This window comes from Hypomesus nipponensis, chromosome 9, assembly GCF_054491055.1.
Source record: "Hypomesus nipponensis isolate SF chromosome 9, ASM5449105v1, whole genome shotgun sequence".
NCBI classification, from domain to species: Eukaryota; Metazoa; Chordata; class Actinopteri; order Osmeriformes; family Osmeridae; genus Hypomesus; species Hypomesus nipponensis.
The window spans coordinates 7,865,262-7,885,921 of record NC_140369.1 but is presented as its reverse complement, the minus strand read 5'-3'; the positions used below and the strand labels follow the sequence as shown (position 1 = coordinate 7,885,921).

At 38.0% G+C, this 20,660-nt stretch overlaps 2 protein-coding genes across 3 annotated transcripts; both read right to left on the bottom strand.

Annotated features, from left to right (window-relative positions):
- Nucleotides 1–93: 93 nt before the first annotated feature.
- Nucleotides 94–2,593, bottom strand: LOC146272628 (green-sensitive opsin-1-like). The gene is made up of 5 exons (XM_084705654.1): nt 2,233–2,593; nt 1,870–2,038; nt 1,608–1,773; nt 1,173–1,412; nt 94–819 (listed from the first exon to the last, which is right to left on the bottom strand). Exons 1-5 carry the CDS (start codon nt 2,591–2,593, stop codon nt 706–708), a joined length of 1,050 nt encoding a protein of 349 aa, XP_084561780.1. The 3' UTR covers nt 94–705.
- Nucleotides 2,233–19,119, bottom strand: slc6a22.2 (solute carrier family 6 member 22, tandem duplicate 2). 2 transcript variants are annotated; one of them, XM_084705649.1, is made up of 14 exons: nt 18,933–19,119; nt 18,222–18,356; nt 17,660–17,800; nt 17,414–17,492; nt 17,185–17,317; nt 16,973–17,107; nt 16,722–16,825; nt 16,507–16,631; nt 15,641–15,753; nt 15,382–15,519; nt 15,125–15,227; nt 14,418–14,518; nt 13,946–14,116; nt 2,233–2,346 (listed from the first exon to the last, which is right to left on the bottom strand). In XM_084705649.1, exons 1-14 carry the CDS (start codon nt 19,117–19,119, stop codon nt 2,314–2,316), a joined length of 1,698 nt encoding a protein of 565 aa, XP_084561775.1. In that variant the 3' UTR covers nt 2,233–2,313. The 2 variants fall into 2 exon arrangements, with proteins under 2 accessions (XP_084561775.1, XP_084561774.1); XM_084705648.1 differs by lacking the exon at nt 2,233–2,346 and adding an exon at nt 12,760–13,830.
- Nucleotides 19,120–20,660: the final 1,541 nt, after the last annotated feature.

Below are 20,660 nucleotides of genomic sequence, written 5' to 3'. Positions count from 1 at the left end.
GTACATTTTATTAACACTCTAAACACACTAAAATTTACATAAAATAAATCCATATAAACAGAATCCATGGATACATTTGTGCAGAGCAGAAATTTTAATTTAAATATGAATTCCAAAGCTATATTTCAACAACCTTATTCAGTAGAACAAACTAAATTTCCTATATCATGTTGTGGTAGCTATTGCGATGTTCTAACAGTGATATGAACAAACATGTTTGACTCTTAATATGGCATATAATCTCTGTTAAGTGACATTAAGTATTTGTCACTTGTCTTGAGCTTCTGTTTGAATGGCTTTGCTTTGTTTCTGTGAGTCACAAATCTTGGATGCTTCACTTAGATGCTTCTGGCAAATGGGAGACTTGGGTTGATGAACAGTTTATAGAAGCAGAGCATTTCTATTTCCGAGAATAGCTATTTTTATATGCTATCACAGTTGAATCTGTCCTTCGCATGACTCATTATTATTATGGATATATTTAAATCAAAACATTCACCTCAAGCTGTGTCCTTGCAAATAAGCCAGGCATGATATGAAATGGTCCCTTTAATGTGGAGTTGTTTGAGATACAAGCTGAACATTCCAGGTTAAAATATTTGCAAACATATGTATATGAACAGAACTGTCCATCCAAAGACTGCTCTAAATATCAGTTGAAGAGTGGGTCAGAGCTGTCTGTGTAAGTAGGTGTACTCAATGTCTCTACGCTGGAGCCACAGAGGACACTTCTGTCTTGCTTGTTGACACCTGAGAGGACTCCTCATCACCAAGAGGGTTCTTGCCACAGAATAAGGTGGTGAGCATGCAGTTACGGAACTGAAGAGGAAGAGAGGAAGAAACAAACGTCAGGGGCAGATGTGCTAAAAAGGGACTTTCCTTTGTTGAGCACAGGGATAAGGTAAGGACATGGAGGGAAAGATGAAAGATTAAAATGAAATGCCTCTGAAGCAGTGTTTAGCGTAAACCGTCTTCAGATTTATTTTAGTGCTCTGAAGTCTACAAAATCACATATTGTTATTTCTTGCAATGTACGTATGCAGAAAAAAAATCATTTGCAAGCAGCTACATTTTTGTTTGGGTAACCGAACACATATGCATTGGCAATGAGACACAAACAGAAATGTGAGATTCACATTGTGTCATATCAGTGCAGATTTTGCTATGCTCACCTGTTTGTTCATCAGTACATAGATCACAGGGTTGAACAAAGCAGATGTCTTAGAAAAGAAAGAAGGGATTGCCATAGCCTGGGCAGAGAAGGCAGCTCCTCTATTGAAAAAGATCCATGCGGCAAAGCTGGCATATGGGACCCAGGCCAAAAGGAAACCACAGACCATCAGAATGCACATGCGTGTAACTTCCCTTTCAGCTTTCTGGGTAGATACTGAATCTTGCTGGGAAGCTGCAGCCTGACAAGAAAAAATTATACAGCATATAAATAAGTCCGTATGCAAAGCACACATAACACCTGCCTGTGCGTAGGCCTAGATATCTATGAAACAGATGACACTGATTACACTCCATAGTGGAGGTGAGTGTGTGGTTTGCTCTGTCTGTCTTTCCGACTGACTGTGTAAGTAATTCTGGACTTTAGTATATCTTACCGCCTTGACAGTGGCCACAAGATTTCCATACGTAAAGAAGATGGTTGTGACGGGAACACAGAAGTGACAACAGAACATGTAGAGGACATACGATTCGTTGTTGTAGACAGGGTTCAATGTATAGTAGTCTGGCCCACAAGAAACCTGCAGGGCTTCTGGAATGTACCTGTGATAAAACCACACCAAACAGTTGGAGAAACTTCCACAAAAGTTTATTGCACTTCCTTTAAGTCTCCATTTGTTTTTTTTTACACAGGCCTACCTTGACCAGCCGACCAATGGGGGTATAGCACAAGTTGATGCCATGAACCAAGTAAATCCAACTCCTCCCAAAGCATGGCTGTTCCCAAACTTAAAGCTCCCCATAGGCTTGCAGACAACAATGTATCTCTCAATAGCCAGTACCACAAGAGACCACAGGGAAACTTGACCTAGAAGTAGAACGACAGACTGAAATTGAGAGTGATGGAGTAGTAAATTATGAACAAATGACACTTATGCCATACAGTTCGATTGTCAACCATTTGTTATATATATATATATATATATATATATATATATATATATATATATATATATAAATGTACTTATAAAAATAAGTATTAGTACTAAAGATCTCTCTCACCTCCAAGTGTAGCCATGAAGCCTTCAATTTGACAGCCCAGTGGTCCCAAAGCCAAGTAACCTTGCATTGAGCAATAGAAGGTCACTGTGAATCCAAAAAGAACCATGACCAGTCCTGCAAAGGCGAGGTTTACCAGGATAAAGTTAAGAGGTTGCTGGAGTTTCTTGTGCTGAGCTGTAACCATCAGTGTCAGACCATTGATGGGGAAGCCAAAACAGATCAATACAAACATGTAGGCAGCAAGTGCCTTGAACTTCCATGGCTCAGCCAAGTAGTATTGAGTGTAATAAAAAGGATTCCTAACAAGTCCAGTCCTGTTGGACATGGGGATGTAAAAATTGTCACCCTCTGTGCCATTCATCTTTAATGGTCTTAATAGCAAAGTTTAGTCCGTGAGCCAAGTGAGAAACTCAAAGCTACCAGTCTACACTGTGGTGACATACAGTTATATAGGCACATAAGAAGACACACCTCAAGTTTTTAAATCCACTCTATAATCAGATTAAGATCTTTATTTAAGATCAGCAACATGATAACCCCATAAGACACCTCTTTTGAATGAATTGCTTTCACAACAAAGTCAGAAGGATTTCGTTTGTGATTGACAGGGACTTACGACACGAGAGGAGAGAGAAGCTTCTGTGTGGCATGCTAGTCCTAGTCTTGTTTTAGGGGTCAAAAATGTCCCACCATTACGTTTATCTTAATAGAAAACCCTCTAAATGTTTGTTTTTTTCAACTTGAAACATGTGCATTGAAACATTGCATTTGTTCATATTTCCATGGAAGCTGCACACCACTAGGGTACAAAGATTGTCTAAGGGTCATTTTTGACGGCAGTTAAAAACTATTATACACACCACAAAAACAACAAAGAGACACACATACACCCCCCCCACACACACACACACACACTAAGACATTTAGATCACATGTGCTACTGATTGAACTCAGAAAAAAACTTTCTTGTGCATGTGCAGCATCTCCCCTCCACAATCCCATACATGACTCTAGTTCACAGACAAAATTGAAATCATTTCAGATCAATTAAACCAAATTCAGACAAAATAAACATGTATTCAAAGCATTGTTTACTAATGGGGAATGCAGTAAGAGGCTGTAACAGTCTGGCAAATTACAGTGGCCCCCCCACCCCCTCTCGCCAGTATTCTTTGCTGAAGCCATGAGTGCACATTTCAGTGCCCAACAGGGTTAGGGTCTCAGCTCTCAGATCTACAGGTCGCATATCAGATTTTTTCAGACATACAGAAAGAACAAGCTTGTGCGTTCGAGCCCAGCGAGTGGCAAACAACGCCTTGTGTTTAGGGAGCGTGGCCACGTCCGTTACATACCGTCACACATATATAAAAAAAACATTACTAGGATATTTTATTTACTGTTTTAAAGTAACAAAATTGCTGCCTGTAATATGAACATATCTCCCTAGAAAGCAGTGTTGACCAGTCAACTAATCAAGTCTCTAATTTCCATGCTGTTTACTGATACAACGTTAACTCGAAACTAATGAAACAATGCTGTAATCCAATTATACTATGACTTCCACCAAAAACAATTGATTTGCTTAGTGCTCTATCCTATTAGTCTGGAGTCAGTTGGGTTGGTTCTCTAAAATGATCATTTAGGTCAGTTTTACTTCTATCCTGCAGCAACATCTAGACTATATATTATTGTTAACTCATGGTCCTAACCTGAAATCACCTAATTGGTGTGCTTTGAATACAATCATACAACAACAGTCCTGTATGTAAGTGTTTGCAAAATCATACCTCATGGTGACAAAAAATGTGTGTGATACTTCTTGCATGTGTTTTTTATGAACGAGTGCATACTGTGCATACTGCATCTCCTGCCTCTTTCACAGATAGGGAAAACAATCCACTTGACTTTATTAAAGATGCAGTTGTTACGTTATGTATATATTTTGCTTACGTGTTATGTATTTTATCCTCATATTATCTTGACCCCAGATAAAATGTGTGCGTTTAAAATGTACACAGTGATCTTGTACATGCAAACGCCCGGCAACACATCTTCACTCATATTTAGAGAAAGGCTTCCTGTTACAATATCAACTTCAAAAGTCGTACCACTTTATGTCAAAGATCATGTCTTGATTTCATGATTATGATTTCAGATGTGACATATTTTCGAAAACAATACATACCTTGTTGATATTCAGCTGCTAAGTAAATATTTCCTAATGATCATTGCTTGGAAAAAGGCTTTATGTCGTTGCATATTCTTGCACAAAGCATGGCTTGCACCAAACTTAAAGCTGTGATTGGGCTTGCATACCACAATATACTGTAACTCTTAATGGTCCTTTACTTGTTCAATCTAAAGGTGAATCTCTGCATGTATTTTCCCAATCTCTATGCTGTGACACAGGAGGAAGGTGATCGAGCTCTTAATAATAGTTTTAAAATGTATTGAATATAACTAGTTTCTGTGAATTCTACATTAAATCAGTTGAATTAGTTGAATAGTTTCTCACAAAGTCTAAAGGGTACAGCAATAATTACACAAGATGTTAACAAGTTAAAGGCTTTACCACTGGCATTTACCACTTTAACAATTAACACCATCCTTATTAAGGTTCCCGGCTGCAGGATTAATTAAGGCAGATAGAAACATCGCTAATTGTTATTGTACTTTGACTTATTTGACTTACTATACACTTGCTACTGTATGTTGATTCATAAAATGTTTGAAAACACCATGAAAGGATAGTAATTACCATGCAACTAGAAAGGCTTACAATAACATTGTAGACACAGTACATAGACTATGTATTAACATGGTATTACGGTTGAGCCTTAAACTGTAAATTACTCAAATATAAAAGAGGAACAAGGGAGAGAAAGGACGTTTTTCCAGTATTGCTATCTGAATAATATCTACTGTAGCACCCTGCGAAGACGACAGTTGGCTGCCGGCCTGTGCTGCACAAGAAGCTAAACCTCTTACTATAGACTTCTAACCTTAGAGATCTGAGAAGAGCTGGGAAGGTAAAGGGCTTTCCATTCAGTTCATTTTATTGAGTTCAAGTATAGGTCAGTTCAAGACAGGATCACAGTTAAACAACATTTAAAATATTGAATGGAAAAACTACAAAAGGAAAATATTTATTTAATAACTACCTTAAAAGCATTAATAATGAATGTGTTATAAATTTAAAAAAATCTAGTACACAACCTTGGTTATACAGTGTGGGCCTGTTGGTGTCCATAGTTAGTGTTTGCTTCTATAGAGACTTTTTAAGAGACAGAAGAGAACATTGTTTTATCAAGTTTATCAAAGATACAGTAGTGATCAGCTACTGACGGTAGTGAAAACGTGCATCTGTTATAATAAAGAAAGTGGGGTTGTAACAAAAGTAAACAGAGCAAAGTATAGACCAAATATTTGTTTGTAAACATTCGGGATGCGGGCGCAATGTGGCTGCAAAAAAACGGGAAAGGATAGCATTTTAAATGGCAAAAGGACCACATGGATAATACAAATAGCCTTTAAGAGAGAAAGCGATTACCCATTGATCTGTCGCAACAGAATTTTGATTCGGGTCACGAAAGTCTTGACATTTGAGTGAGAATGTCGCCCGGTACAGACCGCACAGTCGAGCGGCAACCATGTCTTCATGTCATTTCCCAATGTTAATAATTTTACAGTCAATTCTACATCTAAAAAGTCGAGCAGGGCAGCTTTCAAGAGATATGGAAATTCTGCTTTGAGCCAGCTGGTCCGATTATTTTTCTGATTTGTTTAAACTGGTAATCTGACAGAGACTGCATCCCCGTACACTGTTTTGACGTTAGCCTCAGTCAGACTCGCTCACTAGCAGTGTTCACAATGTTGTATTTCACTCCATACTACACCAGAAACATCAGGGAGGACTGTGTAGATACAAGCCTGATGAAGATGGCCAGCATCTCAGATTTATTAACTGAGCCTGTTTCATTCGTCATTTACCTGAGAAAGCGACCTCCGTTAGCCAGGCTAGTTTGGCCCGATCACTTGGTCAGGCTATTCAAGGGTATCGGGGTCAAGTGACTTTTGTGCATTGACAAGTGAAACGAAAATGTATTTGTCCAAAGGCCAAGAGCCTCAAAAAGTTAATATCAAGCCCTGCAATCCATTGGCCAGAGATATATGATGACCTGATCGACACTCCAAGTGTAATAGACCCGGGAGAAGTTTGTCTTTTGCAACCGACACACGCAGTTGAGCCTGTTTGACAGTTATGTGACATAGGGTGATAATTGGTCGCAAGTAAGGGATAATGCTAGCCTGACGTTGTCATACTCATAATTCTAGTCAGAATATGAGTCTGAAAACTCTCCGTTGGGCTGTGACTACGGGGCGTGTTTCAACAGAACTCGTAAAACAAATGCCTCTAAGCTCAATTGGATAGACCTACAACCAGAGCATCAGAGCAATGTAATATGTTGTTTGTTGAAAACAAATTCAACCCAAGGGCTCTTTCGTGACGTTGTTGATTACTTTACTCTTGATCATCTGACCATCATCGTATAAAGCCCGCCCTGGCAATTTCATTGGTCCGCCCAGATCCTGGTTTTATGTAGTTGTTCCCAATATGAGACCCTCCAGACCCAACTTCCCAACCACATTTTTTTGGGGCGGGGAGAAGTTGGGCTGGCATGCAGGCTAGGATAATGCTCGACGAGGTGTCCAATATCAGCTGATAATGAACGATGCGGAGGTGTGAACCGTCCGACGCGCAGTGTCGCGGAGTGCATTATCAGCTGATATTGGACACCTCGAAGGGCATTATCCCGCTTATACCATGGTCACTTGCCAACAATGTTTTTTTTACAAACATTAATTTATGTTTTCAGGCGTTTTGCAAAAGAAATGTAACGTTTTTTAACGTTAGCCAACTCTGATATTTTATAGTCCGCTCAGCTCATGGAACCAGCACTGGCTTTCCCTTGGCTGAGATATTAACCCGAAAGCTAACGTTAATGCTAGCAAGATTTAAAGGCAATAACATTGTGTATGGTTGACAAACAGTAAATATAATTTTACAGTATGTTTGACAATAAGATTTGCTAGCTAACCAGCCATGTCACTGTCCCAAAATCAATATCAAGATTTTCAAGAACAAAGTAGCCTATACCGGCCATAGTCTTGGCCACTGTCGCCGAACGCAGCGAGTTGAACATCAAGACTCTAGCTATCCAGCCGTGTCATTGTCCCCAAATAAAATCAAGATTTTTAAGAAGAAAATAATCGGCCATGTGTAGAGTTGCTGCTACTGTCGTGTTGGCCGCAGCCTGTCTGAAGTAGATTGACTAGCGAGGTGAACAGCGAATGGGATGTGAGATGAGCGGTTACGTGACACTGACACACTACATTCAGAAAAGAAACATTTTAGGTTAAAATAAATAAATATTGAAGTCACTCGTTGTAAATACAAGTTACAGTACTTCAAAAGCATTTCAAAATTGTAAATGGAGGCTTTGACTCCGTCACTGTTGTTATGGTTACTTATTTCAGATGCTTTGTACAGTCTCCTGTGTAGCCAGCGGAATAATTTAGAACGGTGAAAAGACAGTTTTGCTGCAATGACACAGTAGTTGTCCGTTATCACCCGATATCAGACACCCCTGCAGCCAATCAGAATCGAGTATTCACCCAGACCATGGTATAATCCTCTTTGTTGTAGTACTTTTATTGTCTGTGGCTATAACTTTCACTAGGCACGTTTACTACCTAACCCTAATTTAAGAAAAACATAATGAGTGTAATCTCATACTGCTATTAAAATTAAATGTGGTGCCATTAAATCTACTGATTTAGGCATTGACAATCCTAGTAAAATCACACACAAAAAATCACATAGAGTTAATGAGTCCTGTTGCAAACCTGTTAATGCTACCCATGTCATAGCCTTAACGATTGGAACTTTCCTTTAGCAGATAATTAGAATGTCCTTGCAATCAGTTGACAGTTCTTATCACATTAAATGATGGTCAATGTGGGACTTCAACCAATTTAAATGGCTGGGCAATGTACAGTAACAAGTAAATTGCTGCTAATTAGGATCCTCAGCTTCAGCAGAATGAGCTTAAGCCATTACCTGCTTAGATCAATCAATAAAAAAAGACTACTTTAAACTACTTTAACCAAGTAAAAAAAAAGTATTATTTAGAGATGAGATCACAGTGAATAGTCAGATATTTCACTTGTTACACAAAGTAGATGCTTGAATGTGAAAATAAAAATGTTGCAACACAATTCACAAACTTTTATTCAAGAGACATGTACTGTATATGTTACAGATATGTTTGTGAATTTGGATTGTTATTTTGTGTAATTTACCAACAACAGAGGCCTTAACATATTTACCAAATTAGCAAACAAAACAACAAATTAGGTCCTGTATAAAGAAAATCTTTAATATTAATATTAAAATTTACCAACAGATTTACTTTTTGGTGTTCACAAAGCACATCAGACACACATGGTACATCACATGACTTGACCAATCAATGATTTAAAATAAGTAATTTGGGGCAACATATTTGATAAAGTTTCTTTCCACTTAAACCACTCTTTTTCACTGTTTGAAACTGTTCTTATCCATTCAATGTAAAATTCGACCTGGCTGTGCAGTGGCCCTTAATTAGGATAGCGTCCTTAGCATCAATAGGACAGATAAATGTTTGGAAATTATGTGAATAATTCTGTCTATCTTTCCAACAATGGTGGCTCTTACAATATGTGATGGGCACTGAAAGCAATTGTATCAAACATTAGGACTACAGAGTCATGATGAGTCAAAATGCTATTCTAGGATGTATTGTCCACATTTGACCACCTCTGTTAGTGTAAAATGGACTGTTGGTATCAATGCCAAGCTCATGAATCCATTCAGCAACCTCATTAAGACAGACTCCTTTAAGTCCCCATCTGTATCTCAACCACTTTGTCCTTCCCTCATTTTATTATCAAGGTTTTGGCTAAGCTAACACAATGTCCTTGCAATCAGTTGACAGTTCTTATCACATTAAATGATGGTCAATGTGGGACTTCAACCAATTTAAATGGCTGGGCAATGTACAGTAACAAGTAAATTGCTGCTAATTAGGATCCTCAGCTTCAGCAGAATGAGCTTAAGCCATTACCTGCTTAGATCAATCAATAAAAAAAGACTACTTTAAACTACTTTAACCAAGTAAAAAAAAAGTATTATTTAGAGATGAGATCACAGTGAATAGTCAGATATTTCACTTGTTACACAAAGTAGATGCTTGAATGTGAAAATAAAAATGTTGCAACACAATTCACAAACTTTTATTCAAGAGACATGTACTGTATATGTTACAGATATGTTTGTGAATTTGGATTGTTATTTTGTGTAATTTACCAACAACAGAGGCCTTAACATATTTACCAAATTAGCAAACAAAACAACAAATTAGGTCCTGTATAAAGAAAATCTTTAATATTAATATTAAAATTTACCAACAGATTTACTTTTTGGTGTTCACAAAGCACATCAGACACACATGGTACATCACATGACTTGACCAATCAATGATTTAAAATAAGTAATTTGGGGCAACATATTTGATAAAGTTTCTTTCCACTTAAACCACTCTTTTTCACTGTTTGAAACTGTTCTTATCCATTCAATGTAAAATTCGACCTGGCTGTGCAGTGGCCCTTAATTAGGATAGCGTCCTTAGCATCAATAGGACAGATAAATGTTTGGAAATTATGTGAATAATTCTGTCTATCTTTCCAACAATGGTGGCTCTTACAATATGTGATGGGCACTGAAAGCAATTGTATCAAACATTAGGACTACAGAGTCATGATGAGTCAAAATGCTATTCTAGGATGTATTGTCCACATTTGACCACCTCTGTTAGTGTAAAATGGACTGTTGGTATCAATGCCAAGCTCATGAATCCATTCAGCAACCTCATTAAGACAGACTCCTTTAAGTCCCCATCTGTATCTCAACCACTTTGTCCTTCCCTCATTTTATTATCAAGGTTTTGGCTAAGCTATGGCTGATAATTAGGATAGTGTCATTATTGATTGTAAACGGTGCGTAAATCCATTACTTAATTAACCATCCAAGCAGGACATTAAAACCAAGTAAACAACTAGGTGCTTGAAAATCCAGGCTAAATGACTGTTGAAACTTTGCAAAGTGATTGCAGAAGTACCCTGCAGATGTGGGCCTACATTTTTGAATGTGGTGTAAAATCCTGTTTTAGTAATCATCGCCATGCTAATGCCAACCATGCTAATTATAATACTAGCTGTCCATTGCTGTCTCCCATTGTTTTCATCTCTTTTCATTACTTTCTTGGACTACCTGAGGTAATCCTTTTACGATAAAGCTGGATCTAATAAGGATAGTGTCCTAAGAATCAGAAGAGCACAAAGTAAACTGTAAATCCATTACTTAATGAACCATCCAATTAAGTCATTTAAAATGTAATGAAGAAATCAACCAATTTCCTCCACACCATAGTAAATGTATTCTTAGTACACTCACAAGTGTGACTGTGAAACAAAGTAAAACAACCTTGTACACCTTGTTCTTATTGTGTTGTACTGTGTATATTTTCTCAATTCCAATTTGACACCTGTGTGTGTTATTGCAATGTCGTTTTGAATGATTTACACTGTTAGATCAGATTGTCTGTTAATATTGTGACATCAGTCCAAAGACGTACACTTGGCATGTGACAAAAATCGAAATTAAAGTAAAAATAAATTCTCTCGATTACTAAACTTTATACTTTAATTTTGCTCAATTCTGTGTAAAGTAACAGTAATCTTACAATCAATTAAATGGTAGGTAGGTTTAGGTTATTTTACAGAATAAAACAAAAATTAAGTCATTACAAACCCATTTCTAGTTTGCAAAAGGCTCGAAAATATCAAACCCGTCTGATATATCTGTAAAACATATGACTGATACAGAAATATATGATAAATAAAACTGATGTATTATGAAGTACATAACCAAGTTCAAATGAGAATGTGCCCCTTATGTCAGATTATCAATCCTTAGTATGTCAACATCTCCAGGAGGGATTTATGTTTAAGGAGCTTGTGTCCATCCGCTTAGAGTCCAGAATTGTCACTTGCAAGCTGTTAAACCCAGGGAGTTTTCCCCCTCATTACCTCCAATCCTCCCAAATTGGATTGACACCTTACACGTAACGGTAAGGGATTTAGAAGGTACCACATAGTTGAGATGATCTTTGAGGGGACAGCTGTCTCCCTCAATCCATCAGCGCACGATGATTTTAACCACAATGACACTGTCTTTGAGGCAGGGCCGTAATCATAATATATATTGGGGGGGACAGATCCCCCGGCAGGCAACCACGCACGCTGTCCGAAATTATCATAAAAAATGTAATCATATTCATGACTAAACGTAGAGATTACCATTTTATAACTACTAGTAATACAATTGGCTGAAATCCGGGGACGGGGGACGGGACGGGGACGACACTACCCCCTCATCCTGGGAAAAATATGATTGGTCCCCCCCAATAAATCACTGTAAACATAAGGACATTTTAATACTATTAATAATATACATTTAAATTATTACAAGGGAGGCTATCCGTTTCCCCTCAGGAATTGCTCTGGAGAACATGACATATAATTGTCCCCCCCAAAATAGACATCAGATTTTCACCACTGACTATTACTGATACCGGTGGTCTATACGGGGTGTAAGCTCGCGAGGAAACACGTGAAATGTCGCCCCGTCAAACATAACTCAAAGTTTTTTTGAAAAGATGGCAGCCCTACGTACATGACCTGTCTGTCTCTAATCTGACAAGCTGTTTCTGTAAAATATTTTTCCAATCATCTGAAATTATCATTGCATACTATCAATTATATGAGAGGAAATCCAAATTACAAAATAATACTGAATGTAGGCCAGTTAGGCAGACATGAAATAAACTTTAGGATGATTAGGATGTAGCCTAACCCAAATCCAAGGTCAGACTGACACTGCATGCATAGGCCTACTGGGAATCCGGTCCGTCTTTAAAGGGATGTTAATCCATGTATCTCTTAATCACTAGCCATTCAAAAGTACAGTTGCAGGAACTCCTATGCCCTCAAAGGCATAAACAAGGAAGTAACAACATAAGTTGTAAGTTTTTACATTAAAAGTTGCCATGGGTGTTCATTGTTTATGCTTTTGTAGAGTTTTATATTGTCATTGTTTGACTAGTGTCCGTTTGCCTGATGGAAGATATTTTAAAGTGGTTGTGAACATACTTTATTGACATAATTGATGATAATTGTGTATTTAGAAGATTTAAAATGTTCATTTGCATCATTATGCACAAAAACATTATTGCATCATCTAATTTACAGAAATGATTAACAAGGAGCCTAACAAATTCACAAGATAGTCTCAATACAAATGTATTCCATGGAACACCATGGTAACAAACCCATGCTACCTGGGTCAAAATGTACCAATTCTTCAACTCACAAACTCAGACATATACCACTAGACTAGAAAATAACGGATCACTGAACTATACAAGGGATATTTAGTATTTTCAGTCACAGATAGGTCTACTTAACACACGTTTTGTTCCAAACAACTTCCGCTACAGTTACCCATTTTTGAACCCTTATTTAAAAGCCATCACCGTTGTTGAGTGCCAATATAACCAGTGTGAACAAAAAAGCAATCTTTTGACTTTTTCATTATTCTCCTGATGGCATGCAGTAACTGTTGAATGAGGGCCCTCTAGTGGTTGATTCCTCTATTACAAGGTGGGAGAGCTTTTTCTAAATGCAAACCATGTTTTGAGAGTTTATTAAGTATATATTTTCTGGTACTATACACCAGGGGCGTACCCAAAACCGATGCATCGGGTGCCCATCGCAAAGTAAATAAGAAGAAAAACCTGAAAAGATGCCTATCCATATTTTTCTAGGCCTACCCAAAAATATTATTCTGGCTACGCCCCTGCTATACACAACACATTTATGTCAATTCTGTTTATATCATTTACAGTGTAAAGGGAGAAAACATAAAAGCATAAAAAACATGTTCTTTATTTTGTAAACATATAAACATTTGGAATATTGTAAAACTTAAGTAACTCATAGGTTGAGTAACTCATAGCATCAACATTAAATTAATAATTTAAACGTTGGAATATCAAGGAAAATCAAGGTTAAGGAATATCAATGTATCCAGATTTACTGTTATTTACATATTTTGTCATTTAAAAAGCTATCATAAGAAATTTTACAGTTTTATTTACATGTATGATAATTAAAGGGTCCTTGTTTTTATTGCTATCTAGCTTCAGGGGAGTATTCCAGAAAGCAGGTTATGCGCCATACCCTAGTAAGTTAACTCCCAACTGACACCCAGAAAGCTCTGGAATACCCGCCAGGTTTTTTTTACCTGGAACTAGTTGTTTCTATTATTCGCAGTGTACACAATTCTGTAAATGTCTGGAATGCTGCAGGATTTAAGGCCTTATGTGGAGATATTTTAGGCAGGTCCTCTACAGGAGTGCATAGCGTTGCAATCCTCTATGAAGATTAAAGGAGACATGTATTATGTTTAATTCAGTAACTATAGATTTTACTGTAAACTTTTCCGTTGCCACAGTAAAAAAAAGTTTAGAAAAAAAGAACTTTGTATTACCTGTCTGAGGGTGCCAGGGGTGGTAGAAATAGAGTACAGCATCCAGAAAGGAACCATGAGCGTTGACGAGAGTGTAAGAAACCCACCAATGGCATAGCCCCACCAGGGGTACTCATAATTGTTGTTAAATTGGACAGGGGTATACTTTACAAGGGAGAAAATAAATGTGGCCTAAGGAGAGAAAACCAGCATAGGTTGAGCATAAAAGTTCTTGTGAAGCTGATGATGTGTTCAGATGCACACTACCTATTCAGTGTTTATAATCATTTGTATTATCATTGTATCATAGCTTAAGTATATTATAACTAATTTGTCAGCAAGTAGCTTTCCAGGTTGTACAGTGGCAGTTAAATAATAGCATACTTAATTTAATATACAACATTTTAAAATTCCTATGTTTATAATTGCATAGACTTTCATGTGATATAAACAGGTTGGAGGTAATGAATTTGTTCTCATAAAGTATACTTACAATGCAGATAGCTGGTGTGATGTACTGCCAACAATATTTTATGAATGCCAAAGGATGGTAACCGATCATGTCCTTTAAGTTATCGTTTAGGCGGTTTCCACCTTTCAGACATAGATATTTGAAACAGGTTAACAGCTACAAGGTAAATAACATGTTCTCCCACTACAGGTTTACCAATTACTTATCTAGTATTATACCATGGTCTGGGTAAATACTCAAATATAATTGGTTGCAGAGGTGTCCATTATTTTATGATGATGGGCACCTATAAGTAGTTCCAGTAAAAATGTCTGTTCCCCATTCTACATTTTTCGTGAAAATCTTGATATTGAATTGTGGATAGTGACATGGCTGGTTAGCTAGCTATTCCTCTTGTCAAATATACTGTCAAATAATTTTGACTGTTTCTGAACTGTACGCAATGTTATTGCCTTGGTAGTGACCATGGTACAAGCAGGATAATGCATCGTCCATTATTGGATGATAAGGACACCAAACGGAGGCGTATCTCTTACATAATGGACACCTTGTCTATAATTTGTATTATATCAACGTTTTCGTAAAATTCCTTTTGAGCGTCGAGAGCTAGCTGGATGATTTTTGCAAATGAAAAACAACAATGTTTATTGTAACTAACTAAATAATTAATTATGTTAGTATCCAAAGTATTCCATAACCATGCTTTCTTTTGAGCATATTTTACTCACCATATATCCATCCAATACAAACAGACTGGAAAATGGCAAAGAACAGAAGAGTGCCTCCACTACAAGCGTAATAGTCAAACAGCTGAAACACGTACAGTCCACCCTTCAAAAACAGAAAATAATGCAGGCACAATTTATAAATATGAAATTCAACTGTCTTAAAACCTCATAATCAGAAAAGTTTGGACTGAAGTCAACTGTTTAAAATGAAGACGTGTGTCTACTGCTTTGTGTGTGGAAGTTGTTTGATTTCTTACTTCTGTGATCATCAGTAGGCCAAGGAGGAAGCTCCCCACACACATGACAAGTAGGAGGAGTTTACGACGGTAACCAAGGCGGAAAAAGGAAGGATACATATCGGAGATAGCTGTGACCAAGGACTCATAATTCACAAACTATGGAGTAAAACATTAGCATTAGTATTATAGTTTTAGACATGAATTTGACCTCATCTCAAGAATGGTATATCAGGCCTAAACCAGAATTTTACAGAAGTGACCATATTTTTGCCTATACCTCGCTGTCTAATCCAAGTAAGATTATCATAATGAAGAAAAAAGTAGCCCAGAGCTGAGGTACTGGCATCATGGCCACTGCACGAGGATAGGCAATGAATGCTAAGCCAGGACCTGTAAGTACATAAATCACCTGATTAGGTCAATGTTTTCCCAGGAAGTAGTGACAATGTAACAAATCATGCACAAACAGCTCAAGTTGGTTGATAAATATGGAGAGAATGCTTCAGGCAACACTTTACAACACGTTAAGTAGCATGGAACTACATATCAATACCTATAGTAACAACGTTGTAGTTATATATGAACTGCTGTTACACAGTTGGTAACAGTTTAGCAGTATATGTTATTACACAAGTTAAACTTGCTATGGGGGAAGATGCAACCTTAATTGGGTGTGCTCAAGCCTTCGGCGAGTGTCAAAATGTTCGTCTTGTTAGCGATTGCGTTGCTTGTATTTTCATTTACGTTCCGTTGCATGGTTTAGGAGCTTACAACGTTTTTGTGACAAAAAGTTCCTTGTGTGGCAGAAAGGACCTCAGTACTGACGTAACGTCACAACGTCAGCAGACGTTACCCGGTGTCATGGAGCCAACCAGCTAAATAGTTGATTAGCACTAGTGTTGCTACCTGCATATACCTAACGCTGGCAGCTGTGCTCCGTTTTGCTCCTATATTCAGACCTAGCCCCGGTAAATTGTCTGCTGTGTGGGAATCGCAGGAGATAATCAGTCGAGGGGGCGTATAAAAATACAGGGTGTTGATATTCACAGCCTGGAAACATAGGCTACCCATCTGCAACCAATGCCAGCACACCTCACGATATCTCAAGAAATTGTACCCTCTCTCGTTGTCAATATGTCTTACCTGATTCAGCCACCATTGAGATGTCAGTACCTTGCTCATAAGCCATGAAACCCAGCACAGAGAAGATGGCAAAACCAGCAACAAAGCTGGTTAAACTGTTTAGGAGGCAGAGGTATATACAGTCCCTGAAATTAAAAACAAAGATAGCCAGTATGACTTACTATTTCAGGATTTAAGAAAAGTAAGAAAGGATACAACTAAAAGTTCAACAGCACCTGTAGCAGTTGTTATTATACTTGTTGTAGCTCCCTAAAGCCGTCAAAACACCAGTGCAAAGTCCATAAGAGTAAAATATCTGGCTCCCAGCATCCATCCATACCTACATAGTGATGAAAATCAATTACAGTATTCCTCCATTTTAAAACATCAGTCAGAGTAGTTAGTATTCAATTTTCTTTCAAAATGGTATTACCTGGAAGGTGGAAACTAGACACAAAGGTTTAGTAACCGAGCAGGTCATTCTTACCTGAGGGTCAGCAAGACGGGCTGGGTCAGGATACAGGTAGAACTTGATACCATCTATGGCCCCTGGCAGTGTGAGTCCGCGGACTAGCAACACCCCCAGCATCACATAGGGGAAGGTGGCAGTGAAGTAAACCACCTGAGAGAGAAAGAGTTTTGAGTCCGGTCTTGCACATCCAATACATCACTAGTATTCATGGTAAACACCTGCCTTACCTTTCCTGTTGACTTCACTCCATTCCAGACACAAAAGTAACAGATGATCCAGCACAGTAGGAGACACAGTGCCAGTTCCCAACGAATATTTCCCATCTCCTCAATTCCTCCTGATAAACCCAATATCCTTCTCCTGTAAGTACATAAATAAATGCCTGTAAGTAAAGCATACATTTAAAGAACGTATCTATGTCTTTGAATGCAACAGAAAAAGGGCAACGTCACTTACTCCCAGAATTCTACGTCCGATGATTTTGTCTTCCCAAGGAGATGATCTGTGTTATTTTTGCCATGTTCAAAGCAGTTGTCTTTTGGTAAATCAAAGGATTGAAATCTTAATTGTTACGTTTAAAAAATCATCACACAAAACCAGAAAGGAATCATGCACAGTTTAGCACACAATTGTAAACTTTATAAACTAGCATTTGGATGCAACCTTTAAACACAGGATGAATTAAAGCGCAAATATTATTACCTGTATTCCAACTGTTTTGACAGCTAGCCCAGGGCAGTTCAGAGCTGAAGGAAGAGAACAGGTAGAGGAATGCCCAAGCCAGAATGATGATGTAATACACCCCAGAGTATAAAACAACAACTTGACTTCCATAACCCAATCCTATTGAAAGTGAATAAATCCATGGGGTTAGAAAACATACAACTGCATTACTAAAGTATTACTGCAAAAGCACAGAATCTTATTATCTTTCTTGTCACATAAATGCATCCAGAATGTTAGACATGACACTGAGACACATTTGTGGAGTGCCACTGAGATGTAACATATTCTTTAACATTAGAGTGTTCCAGGTTCTGCACCATAAGATCCCCATGAGTTCAACCCCCAACAACATCCAATTTTAAGTGTTACCTTCAGGTTTATTGTCACTGGACATATTTCTTTCCAACATTTTATCAAAATAATAAGACTGATTAACTTAGAAATAGAAAATCTGTATAAATAGGTTTGTGAAAATGTGTCATATTGTGTGGTTGCTGTCAGTGTCACAAAGATAAAGAATAATTTACTGTATTAATACCTTCAAATAGTGGGCAAATTTTCCTCCAACAAGTGATTCCACCCTGACTGGTGAACTGGCCCAAAGATGTCTCCAAGAGGAAGAGAGGAATTCCGCAGGTGAACAAGAATAAGACATAGGGTACGAAGAAAGCCCCTTTTGAATAAAACATTGAAGCTTGTTTCAGTCCAACTGTTACTGGTTTTAAAATATGGATGCTATGATAGTAATGTTAACACATTTAACCCCACTCTTATAACTTCAGAGTGTACTGGAGGAGCAAAATATGTACATCTGATTCACTTATGAAATCACCTTACGGAAATGTTTGTGCACAGATACTCTCTTTCAAAACAATATTCAAAAGCACAATAGGACCCCCCTTGGGGCTGAGTCCTGCAAGACTATCTGAGGTAAACCAATTGAACCCCCATACTTCAGTATCACATGCACATACAATGTCAGGGCTGTTTTCCCTTACGCACAAAACCAAATGTCCCTGGTTTGGCGCTATCTGTTGCTATCCTATAGGTTACACAACCGGAACTGTGATTGGATTAACAAGTTTTACTCTGACCCTTCTTGGTGTATTGTAAATGTATCAATTGCTTGACACAGTCGACTGGAATTATTTTTTCCACTGATTTAGCGATAGTCAGTTTCTCAGGAGATAGTTGCACACACATTTGTAATTCAACTTTAAACATATGTGAGACAGAGTGGTAAACTCACCTCCTCCATTTTTGTAGCATAGGTAAGGAAACCGCCAGACGTTACCCAGACCAATGATGTTTCCAGAGACTGCCAGCAAAAAATCAATTTTACTGCTCCATTGACCCCTCTCTTGTAATTTGGGTTCAGGGGTCACCAGCCGGCCCGCAAGACTCATCAGCTTTGTCTTTACCAGTGATTCATTCATGTCAGCCTTGGGGGCGGGGAAAGTCAGGACCAGGTGTATCATTAGTTTTGTTATTCTTTCTGCTATCTATTAGGCCGTATATAAACCTTATTCTTGCTATATGCTTTATGTAAACATGCAAAACGTGTCACAACTACTGCATGTTTGGCTCTTGGCACTAGACCCAAGATGTGTTCAATGTGTCAGAAACCATCTCTTGTTTTTAGAACATTAAGTTATACATAAAAGCTACTGTACCCCAGATAACAAGAAACAAAATGTTGACATTTGTGATTCCCGTAAGATCTTACAAAGGTACTGTGTCACTGCCTGTTCAGAACATTATTGGTGTATTCATAACATTCCCCTGTCTTTCAGAGGTCACTGTGACTACAGGTGCAATCATAACATACCCTATATTTTAGAGGCAGTGATGACGATTTCAGTAAGTGCTCATGAAGGGGTCTTGCTTTTAGTTAACACAAAAACAATGTTTAACTGAAAAAGGTTGAATAAAATGTTTGTGCCCGCCAAAGTCGAAAACCTTTAGAAAAAGTATCAATACTATTTTATAAGGTGGTTTAAAACCACTTTAAGATTAAGATTTCTTACAAACATTCATTTACAGTGTTTAACAGTAGCCTAGGTTTCCACGCCAATGCGTACATCGAGATCAATAGTCCAAGTTACCTGTGGTTGTTTTCCTGGACTTCTTTAACACCATTTGGCCGCCTTTATAAACACAAGTTTATTCAAACACTGAACATGGGCCTGCGTGTGGAAAAAATAACGAACTAGAATGAAAAGGCAAGTACCGAAACCAAACTTGAGCTATATGGAGGGATCGAGTTCAACTGGTTTTTTTGCTTAAGAAAGTACTGGAATCGAGTTTCAAACAGAACAATTGAGTAGTCTAGGACATTCAAATAGCCTACTTGGGAACGGGTGTTGTGGCCAATTCATTGGTCTCTAGTAATGGGTCGTTCGCGATTCGAGTTTGAACATAGGGAGCTGGCTTGCATAGGCTATCTGAAGAGCAGACTCTCTTTTTTATAGATTAATATACCCTATAGAAATTAAATGATTATGTAATAATTAAATAATGAATTATTTGAATTGTATTGAAATAATTGACAATGTAAATGTACTTTGGCATCGACAGATAACACCTCAGCACAGGGCGGGTGTTGCAGCCTACTTTGACTGGGGGGCCAGTGAACATTTCTGGGGGGGCATCATGATTATGGAAGAGGGTCGTATCATTTTGTATATAACCATTATCATTTTTGAGTCTGCTTAACGATCCGAGTGTTAATCAGGCATGGAGCCGGACGCGAAATTTTGGGGCATTCATTTGAGCGCAAAATAGTTTATTGAGCTCAATGTAAAATAAATCGCCGCCATTTTCCAATTGGTAAAAACCTTATCTATGAAGGTGATGTCTTTATCATTCTGGCTCCAAATTTTCGAAAGGGGAAGCAGAAACAAGCACATAGCTTGGCTGAGTAACCAAGTTTGAGAGCGATGCCTAGGCCCTTGGCTGAAAATGCGCATGGGGTAGG